General features: G+C 33.0%; 2 protein-coding genes across 2 annotated transcripts in view; both read left to right on the top strand.

Moving 5' to 3' along the window:
* Nucleotides 1–392, top strand: part of LOC137635418 (cuticle protein CP1499-like) — a 6,237-nt gene extending 5,845 nt beyond the window's left edge. The window contains exon 4 of the mRNA XM_068367896.1: nucleotides 3–392. Coding sequence (XP_068223997.1) covers nucleotides 3–239 — 237 coding nt within the window. The 3' untranslated portion in view covers nucleotides 240–392. The remainder of the gene's footprint in view (nucleotides 1–2) is intronic.
* Nucleotides 393–5,237: 4,845 nt separating this feature from the next.
* Nucleotides 5,238–6,665, top strand: LOC137638103 (cuticle protein CP1499-like). The gene is made up of 2 exons (XM_068370196.1): nucleotides 5,238–5,376; nucleotides 6,149–6,665. Exons 1-2 carry the CDS (start codon nucleotides 5,365–5,367, stop codon nucleotides 6,509–6,511), a joined length of 375 nt encoding a protein of 124 aa, XP_068226297.1. The 5' UTR covers nucleotides 5,238–5,364; the 3' UTR covers nucleotides 6,512–6,665.
* Nucleotides 6,666–10,597: the final 3,932 nt, after the last annotated feature.

The following is a 10,597-nucleotide window of genomic DNA, read 5'->3' as shown; positions in this document are numbered from 1 at the left end:
ACACCCCTGAAGTACAACAAGCCAGAGAAGAGTTCTTCAGGGCTTTCAGAGCAGCCGAAAGAGCAGCTTCTCTAGCTTCTCCAGTCGAGGCAAAATGGTATGGAGCATATGCTTCCTCACAGCCAGCTGGTCTTCCAGGCTCTCCAGACCAAGTTCCTTTCACTGCTGAGGTTCAAGCTGCAGCGGATGCCTTCCAGAGGGCATACCGGAAGCAGCTGGAAGCTGTTGGTCGCAAATAAATGAATGAACTTTTGGCCCCCTTTGATTTACTGCTGAGCTCTTCGACTGACAGGCTATTTTGTATTTTATTAGATTTTGGATGATATTTAAGGATGTTTGGCTTCAAACATTTCTAAATTAAATTGAGTTATGGACAAAAGATTTCTCATTTATTCCTACTGTATGTTTCAGATATCACCCTTTTTTGTCAGGGATGTTTGCAAAATTACTGAGATCAGTTAAAACTTTATTTCTGAAAGAAAGGTTTTCAGTCTTCTTAAAATAATTACTTAATGTGATTCTTAAGTTCACATAATTTACTTGTTCTCATTTATTTACTAATATTTGTATCAGGTCTTTAATATCGTATATCTTTTTTTATCATTCACTTAACTAATTTATATTTGAATCAATACAATAGCAAAATTTCTCACATATAGATTTCAATGCTTCATAAAATTTCAAGTATAATTTCTAAGAGTTCAAAATATAAATTAGCATCACAGAATTGTTTTCCGATTGTTAGACATCTATTTAAGAAAAACAAAGACTGCATGTGACATTTATTAACGCTAAAAAAGTTATGTTTAGAGTAAGATTCTTTTGCGTTTGAATTGGTCTCAATTATATAAGTGTAGACCTTGTTTTATTGAATGAAAATCTGGTCAACAATTGATAGGCGTATCTCTTTTTCTGTGCTAAGGTACCGAGTGAAGGACAAACCATGGTTCAATGATGATTGTAGATATGCTTGTTTGGAGAAGCAGGAGGCCTATCATTTTTGGAAGGGTAACATATCAGATTTGACTTGGATTAACTATACTCAGCTAATATGTGTTGTCCAGAGAGTATAAGCTTTAATTGAAAAGAAATACAATTTAACCATAAAAGAAATCCTTTCTGTTACAACCCAGGAACACAAGTGGTGGACTACCCTTAAACCTGCACTCTGGTGTAGACTTAACAGTTTCCCCTTTACTTAAACCAGATGGCTGTCCCTGACTGTTCAAAAAAAAAAAAAAAAAAAAAAAAAAAATAAAAAAAAAAAAGGCAACCCTTAGGACTGATGTGCTTGAGAGTAAGCAGAGTATTGGAAAACCCGATAATCCTCATTCCTGTTTTTCTAAGGGTAAACTAACCTTAGTTTAGCTTTTACGGTCCCGTGAAATTTTGATACTCTTGATGGACCTTGATCTTTGTGGAGTTGTAGATCAAAATGGTATAGTTCCCTTATTTTTTTGTAAAGATTAATGTTTTCTTAGCTCATAAGTTTTCTGCTGTTCTTCAAAGTTAGCAAGAAGAGGTTCTTTTAAAACGTCCTTGTGGTAGCTCTAGTCGGGCTGATTACCGACCAATTTCCATACCTCCCATAACATCTAAAGTTTTTGAACGAGTTTTGGCAAAACGTCTAAATAGGTATGCTGAAGGTAATAATCTGTTCTCTTGTTTGCAATTTAGCTTTTGTAAAGGCCTTGGAGCATGTGATGCCTTTCCTAGATAGATAGATAGATAGATAGATATTTTTATTGACCACAATACAAAATAATCTGAATTTTACAAAAGAATATTTGGTCCAAATTACAAAATTAAATACAATAGATTTTGTACAATCTCTTATACAAACTAAATGAATTTCAATTACGCATATATTGTACTAAAAATAAAAACAAAACAAATCTAACTAATACGCCATCAACAAGTTCCTGTAATTACATTATATTAATGTTACATTCAATACAAAGAAAGAAGCTCATGTACAATTTTACATACTACATCATAATCAGTTCTGGTTTATAGCAAGTCTAAAGCTGTGGTAACGTTATACGTCTGCCTGATCTGTAACGAAAGTGGACAATTTTCAATGACACGAGTCTCTGTCTGGACCCTACCTCATGAACACAACTTCTCATCCATTGGCAGACGGCCTCTACCTCTTCTGTTCCACCGACCTGTCTCAACTGCCAATGAATGAGCACTTAACCGCATTCTTGTCCATGATACACGTTCTATTTCATTAAGTTTTAATCGGTTTGTATAAATGTCATGAACGACTAAATCTGGGTTAACAGTTTTATAGAATACAATCCTATTGGAATTGGAGTTTCTGACCCTTAATTGCAGTTCACATTTTCCTTCCTCAATATCATCAGTATTATCTGAGATAAGGTTTCGTTTATACCTCGAAACAGAGTCATTATAGTTCATCACTATTCGCATGGCATGAATTAAAGGGTCATCATCCATATTATTCCTTTGAAGCCACATCTTTTTAAAGAATTTCCTTTGCCTCGATTTTATTAAAGCCCTCATCGACGGAAGTCCCAGTTCTACCATACATACGTCATTATTAGTAGTTTTTGTGACCCCCAAAAGTTGTTTAATACACCATTTATATTGCTTCTCGATAGGTTTAATATCACCATTTAGCCATGACTCACATGAATATAATATAGTTGACATAATAGCAGCATCAAAAATTTTCTTCTTAACTAAAAATGGCACATCATTGTTTCTACTTATAAATGAAATAAATTTCAGAGTATGACACATTTTACTAATTGCATGCTGCTTGATAGCTGTTGTGGGAGAACCATCATCTGTAAAAGGACTGTCCAGATAAATGTACTGATTACAGTAACCAATCACTTCAGAATTACATACCATAGGTTCTTTGTCTTCCTTAGCACCATTAATCACCATAAATTTAGTTTTACTGTCATTAATAATCATCCCATAGGAATTACAAAATTCATACAAAATCCTTATTTTATGTTCCATACCTTCCCTTGTAGTGGATAGGAGGACAGTGTCATCCATCATGACCATAATATGCAACCAAGCAAAGAAACCATCTAAAGGGCAATCACGTCCTATCATTTGTATCATATCATTTACATATAAAACAAATAAAATACATGAAGTAGATTGTACAGAAATCCCTTACTTGTGGTCATGAAGTTTGTACAGTTCTTCTTAATTTTAGTGCTGCCATTCACCGTGTTAATCGTGAGGCCGTTGTTTTGAAACTCAGACAGTTGGGAATGAGTGGGTCTTTACTCAGCATTTTTATTAAATTTATGAGTAATAAATAGCAAAGATTAGGTGTTGATGGGTAATATAGTGAGTAGAGGAAAGTTATATCAGGTGTTCCTCAGGGTAGTGTTTTGGCCCCATTACTTTTCAAATTATTTACACATGACGTTATCTGGCCTAGAAAACAAGTTCGATGCATGTGTAGATGATGTTACTCTATTTGCCTTCCATCTCCTTAATGTACTTCAGAGGTTGCTGAATCCCTTAAAAGAGATCAAAGCAAAATAAGTGCATGATGTTTGTTATGGGACGAAGTTGAACCCTAACAAAACTCAAAGTATGATTGTAAGAAAGGTCGAAAACTACGGTCTATTCAATTTCTTATTCCTGATCTAGATATTGATCTATGGCATCGTCGTTCACTTAATTCACTATGCATGTTGCATAAGATTTTTCATAATTCTGACTCTCCTTTGTATTCAGATCTTCCTAGAAATTATCATCCTGCTCGTATTACTAGGCATGCAGTTAACTCTAATAGTCATGCCTTGTCCATCACAAGGCTCAATACTGCACAGTATTCCAGATGTTTTATTCCAACTATGACTAAGTTGTGGGATGATCTTCCTAATCGGGTAATTGAATGTGTGGAACATCTAAAATTCAAACTTGCAGCGGATGTTTTTATGTTATAGGCTAACATAAGTTTATTTTTATTGTTTATATATGTCAAATCTATTTTAACGCTGTTAATAATCAAAAGACATTCTCATGTAGCGTTTTTATTTCCGTATTTTCTTTCCTCACCAGGCTATTTTTTCCATGTTGGAACCTTTGGGTATATAGCATCCAGCTATTTCAACTATGGTTGGGGCTTAGCTAATAATAATAATAATAATAATAATAATAATAATAATAATAATAATAATAATAATAATAAATTATTACTATTATTATCATCATAATTATTTGTATTATTATTATTATTATTATTATTGTTATTATTATTATTATTATTATTATTATTATTATTATTATTATTGCAACAATAGAAATCATTATCGTATCATTGTTATTCCTATCATTATACTTTCGGAAGGACACCCTCTTTGATACAAGTTTTATTAAAAGTAATGGCTATCTTACCTGCAATAACATTATAAAAGTCTTTTCTTTTAATGGTTCTAATAAGGTTTTTCTCCTTATTACTGCATTCTGCCATTAACTGTGCGAAAGTTCTTTTTATGAGAGGGCTGGAAACACAAGTAATATCACTTTCTTGATTATTATTGGTATAAATATTATCATTATTGTTGTTGTTGTTGTTGTTGTTGTTGTTGTTGTTGGTGTTGTTGTTGTTGTTGTTGTTTTTGCCAATATTCATTTACCCTTACGTTTTTATCAGTATCGAAAAATCTATATTTCATACATTGAACTCTATATATTTTCGAGTTATTTTTGCATTATTTTATAAACCGAATATAGTCATGATTTGGAAACAAAGTGAGACAATAATGTGAAGAAATATCTATAGTTAAATCAGTTTAATACAGTAATAATTCCTCCAAAGCTTGTACCCTCTTAATGAAAATACTTCGATATTTCAGGGGATAATAGTTTTTTTTTTTTTTAAATCTAATAGACGATTAAGTTTGATTATGTCCAAATAAAAAAGTACATCAAATCTTTCACAAGTAATTGAGATTAAGGCCTTCATTGATATCTAAAGAAAATTACACCAAGATCTTAAAACAGGAATTCGTTACTAAAAAAGCACACACTTCGCGTGTAATCTTGCAAGGTTGAAACTAGCTAAAAGAGAATCATCACATTTCTTGTTTTTTAATAGGTGCTTGCTTTATCTTACTAACTTTGCCTGGCAACGCAACTTGTCCTCACTGCAGCATCCGCAGGACCACACCCACCCAAAAACAACAAACAAATAAGTGACAAAATAAAAAATTGAAGACACTACCGTTAGCCATCACAAACTTGAATAGTTTAGTCTCTCGCAACTGGTTTGGGATCGCTGGAATTAGTATAAAAGAGCCGAGCGCATCTTGACTCGTCACATCTCACGACGGTGTCCAGCATCAGCTCATCCTCAGCATCATGAAGACTTTGGTAAATAGCTTTTATTTATGGCGATTGTTTTAGCTTCTTCATCGTATCTCAAGTAAAGTGATATATTCTTACACCTTTGCGAATATTTCTCCCTTTCTAATCTAGAGTAATATCTATGATCCTTTTACTGTAGTAGTGTTTAACGATATTTCTTACAGTTTATTGAACGCCAATGGTTAACACTTAAAATAAATAAGGGATATTTGCTATTGTCTAAGTTTGCTTATCTATGATTATTCTTTATGTATGTATTAACTACTAAGCAACATCTGACACCATAACCTTTTTAACACCATAACTTGAATTTCCTTACTGACATTGTTGCCTATCTGTCAAATCAAGTTTATTTGTTCAACATTAAATTTACTCGGGATTATATTTTTATTTCACATGATCCATGCTATTTTTATGATAGCGTATTTATCAAGTAATAATATTTCAAAATTATTAGGATATTATTACCTTTTGTACGACTTTTTGAAGCTTGAAAATTAAGAAGTGGACAATTTACTAAAAGTTATTACTTTTTTTTTTTTTTCTATACAAGCTTCACAGAAAGGAGCTATATTACTTTTGTACACGATGAATTTAAAGCCCCCCCCCTCCAAAAAAAAGAAAAGAAAATAGTAGAATGGATGAATTTGTCAAATATCACAGTAGTTCTGTATAAGATATTTTTCTTTGGTCAAAAATTCCGATATCGACAGTGAGGATAGACATTATCGACACTTTCTATTCATAGTTATCAATAAAAAATATATTTTATTTGCAGGTTGTCCTAGCTATCTTTGGCGTGTGCATGGCCTTCGCCCGGTACACCCCTGAAGTACAACAAGCCAGAGAAGAGTTCTTCAGGGTTTTCAGAGCAGCCGAAAGTGCTTCAAGACCTGACTTGTACACCCCCGAAGTACGAGCGGCCAGAGAAGAGTTCTTCAGGGCTTTCAGAGCAGCCGAAAGAGCAGCTTCTCCATCTTCTCCAGTCCAGACAAAATGGTATGGACCATATGCCGCCTCACAGCCAGCTGGTCTTCCAGGCTCTCCAGACCAAGTTCCTTTCACTGCTGAGGTTCAAGCTGCAGCGGATGCCTTCCAGAGGGCATACCGGAAGCAGCTGGAAGCTGTTGGTCGCAAATAAATGAATGAACTTTTGGCCCACTTTGATTTACTGCTGAGTTCTTCGACTGACAGGCTATTTTGTATTTTATTAGATTTTGGATGATATTTAAGGATGTTTGGCTTCAAACATTTCTAAATTAAATTGAGCGATGGACAAAAGGTTTCTCATTTATTCCTACTGTACGTTTTAGATATCACCTTTTTTTTTTGTCAGGGATGTTTGCAAAATTACTGAGATCAGTTAAAATTTTATTTTTGAAAGAAAGGTTTTCAGCCTTCTTAAAATAATTACTTAATGTGATTCTCAAGTTCACATAATTTACTTGTTCTCATTTATTTACTGATAATTGTGTCAGGTCTTTAATATCGTATATCTTTTTTTATCATTCACTTAACTAATTTATATTTGAATCAATACAATAGCAAAATTTCTCACATATAGATTTCAATGCTTCATAAAATTTCAAGTATAATTTCTAAGAGTTCAAAATATAAATTAGCATCACAGAATTGTTTTCCGATTGTTAGACATCTATTTAAGAAAAACAAAGACTGTATGTCACATTTATTAACGCTAAAAGAAATACTTTTAAAGTAAGATTCTTTTGCGTTTGAATTATTCACAATTATATAAGTGTAGACCTTGTTTTCTTGAAGAGAAAGCTGGCCAACATAACTGATAGGCGTATCCCTTCTCGTGTGCTAAAGTACCGAGTGAAGGACAAACTATGGTTCAATGATGATTGTAGACGCTTCTTTAGAAAAGCAGGAGGCCTATCACTTTTGGAAAAGTAACATATCAGATTTGACTTGGATTAACTCTACTCAGCTAATATGTGTTGTCCAGAGAGTATAAGCTTTAATTGAAAAGAAATACAATTTAACCATAAAAGAAATTCTTTCTGTTGCAACCCAGGAACACAAATGGTGGACTACCCTTAAACCTGCACTCTGGTGAAGACTTATCAGTTCCTTCTTTACTTAAACCAGATGGCTCTATCCCTGACTGTTCATAAAAAGAAAAGGCAACCCTTTAGGCTGATGTGTTTGGGAGTAAGCAGAGTAATGAGAAACCCGATAATCATCATTCCTGTTTTTCTATGGGCAAACTAACTTTAGTTTAGCTTTAACGGTCCCGTGAAATTTGAATTCTCTTGATGGACCTTGATGCTTGTGGAGGTGTAGACCAAAATGGTATATTTCCCTTGTTTTTTTTTTTTTTTTTTTTTTTTTTTTTTTTTTTGTAAAGATCGAGGTTTTCTTATCTCATAAGTTGTCTGCTATTTTTCAAAGTTAGAAAGAAGAGGTTCTTTTAAAATGTGCTTGTGGTAGTTCTAGTCATGCTGATCACCGCTCAATTTCCATACCTTCCATATTATCTAAAGTTTTTGAACGAATTTAAACGTCTAAGTACGTATGCTAGAGGTAATAATCTGTTCTGTTGTTTGCAATTCGGCTTTCATAAAGGCCTTGGAGCAGATGATGCCCTTCTTACAATCTCCAATTTCCTTGATTTCTGTCAGGAAGTTCGTATTTTTCGCCCTGATTTTAGTGCTGCCTTTGACCGTGTTAATCGTGAAGCCCTTGTTTTGAAACTCAGACAGTTGGGAGTGAGTGGGTCTGTTATCATCATCATTATTACATTTTTGAGTAATGAACTGCAAAGAGTATGTGTTGATGGGGAACATAGTGAGCATGGAAAAGTTCTATTAGGTGCTTTTCAGGGTAGTGTTTTGGTCCTATTACTTTTCATACTATATACACATGTCATATTGTTTGGTCTAGAAAACAAGTTCGGTGCATGTGTAGATGATGCTACTCTATTTGCCTCAATTACATCTCCTGAACGTATTTCAGAGGTTGCTGAATCCCTTAAAAGAGATTTAGGTAAAATTAGTGCATAGTGGAAGTTATGGGACGACGTTGAACCCTAACAAAACTCAAAGTATGATTGTAAGATAGGTCGATAACTACAGTCTACTCAATTTCTTATTCCTGATCAAGATATTGATCTATGACATCGCCGTTCACTTAATTCACTATGCATGTTGCATAAGATTTTTCATAATTCTGACTCTCCTTTGCATTCAGATCTTCCTAGAAATTATCATCCTGCTCATATTACTAGGCATGCAGTTAACTAATAGTCATACCTTGTCCATCGTAAGGCTCAATACTGCACAGTATTCTAGAAGGTTTATTCTAGCTATGACTAAGTTGTGGGATGATCTTCCTAATCGGGTAATTGAATCAGTGGAATTTCTAAAGTTCAAACTAGCAGCGAATGCTTTTATGTTATAGGCTAACATAAGTCTATCTTTATAGTTTATATATGTCAAATCTATTGTAACGCTGTTAATGAATGAATGATTTGACGATCTCGGCCGGGAGTACCAGTCTGTGACGTCATCGGGGACCTGAAACCCCAATCAAGGAGGACCTAATGAAGACACTACCAACCACGAAAATACCCCGAATTTTGACGCCGAAGTAGGAAATGATCTCAGCCACATGGGACACTTTTCTGAGCGGGAGAGCAGCCTGGCTGGCTCAGAGCGCACCTCAGCCAATCAAAATTCATGTCCCCCGATGACATCACAGACTGGTACTCCCGGCCGAGATCGTCGTACACCAGACACCATACCATACCAGCTCCGATCAACCAATGAAAATTCGAGCCCTTTCACTTGTAATCCTGATCCTGGGTATATATACCACCCGACTGCAGCATCCACCTCACTCTCTACCTGAAGACAAGGAAGGACTTATCCTCGAAACGCGTCGTAGTTTTTACTATTTTGTACCAAAAGTTTTACTTGTATTTTGTGAGAATATACTTGAAAAGTCTTCCCGATTTTGTCATTCACCTGACTGATGAATTTTTCAAGTCTGCTGGCTGATTGCAGCGCTCTAGAGAAGAGAATTATCCGGAAAATAGAAAAATTGTATAAGAAAATAAACTCTGCCGATGCAGCCATTACTTTTAACTCAACCTGCCTAAAAGAGGGTCTCCTACCACGAAATTATTATTATTGTTATTATTATTATTATTATTATTATTATTATTATTATTATTATTGCTATTATTATCCTTATTATCACTATCATTATCATTATTATTATATCATTATTATATTATTATTATTATTATTATCATTATTATTATTATTATTATTATTATTATTATTGCAGCTATAATAATAATAATAATAATAATAATAATAATAATAATAATAATAATATTGATTATAATAGTAGATTATTATTAGTATTATTATTATTGTTATTAATATTATTATTAATATTATTATTACTATTATTATTATTATTATTATTAATATCATTACTATTATTATTATTATTATCATTATTATTATTAATATCATTATTCTTATTATCATTATTATTAATATTATCATTGTTATTATAATTATTATTATTATTATTATTATTATTATTATTATTATTATTATTATTATTATTATTATTCTTGCAGCTATAGTCATCATTATCGTATCATTATTGTTATTTCTATGATTATATTTTCGGAAGGAATCCCTCTATGGTAACAGTTTTATTAAAGTAATGTCTACCTCAGCAGCATTAATTTTATAGAAGACTTTTTTCCAATGGTTTCGATAAGGTTTTCCTCTCTATTACTGCATTCTGCCATTAATTTTGCGAAAGTTCTTTTCATGAGAGGGCCGGAAACACAAGTAATATCACTTTCTTGATTATTATTGGTATAAATATCATTATTGTTGTTTTTGCTGTTGTTGGTGTTGTTGTTGTTGTTGGTGTTGTTGTTGTTGTTGGTGTTGTTATTGTTATTGGTGTTGCTGTTGTTGTTGTTGTTGTTGTTTTTGCCAATATTCATTTACCCTTACAGTTTTATCAGTGTCGAAAAATCTTTATTTCATACATTGAACTCTATATATTTTCGAGTTATTTTTGCACTATTTTATAAACCGAATATCGTCATGATTTGGAAACAAAGTGAGACCATAATGTGAAAAAATATATATATTTAAATTAGTTCAATAGACTCGCTTAATGAAAATACTTCGATACTTCAGGGGATAATAGTTTTTCTTTTTAAATGTGA

Source organism: Palaemon carinicauda, chromosome 3 (genome assembly GCF_036898095.1).
Source record: "Palaemon carinicauda isolate YSFRI2023 chromosome 3, ASM3689809v2, whole genome shotgun sequence".
NCBI classification, from domain to species: Eukaryota; Metazoa; Arthropoda; class Malacostraca; order Decapoda; family Palaemonidae; genus Palaemon; species Palaemon carinicauda.
The sequence above is the reverse complement of the archived record's forward strand: the minus strand, read 5'-3'. Positions and strand labels throughout refer to the sequence as shown.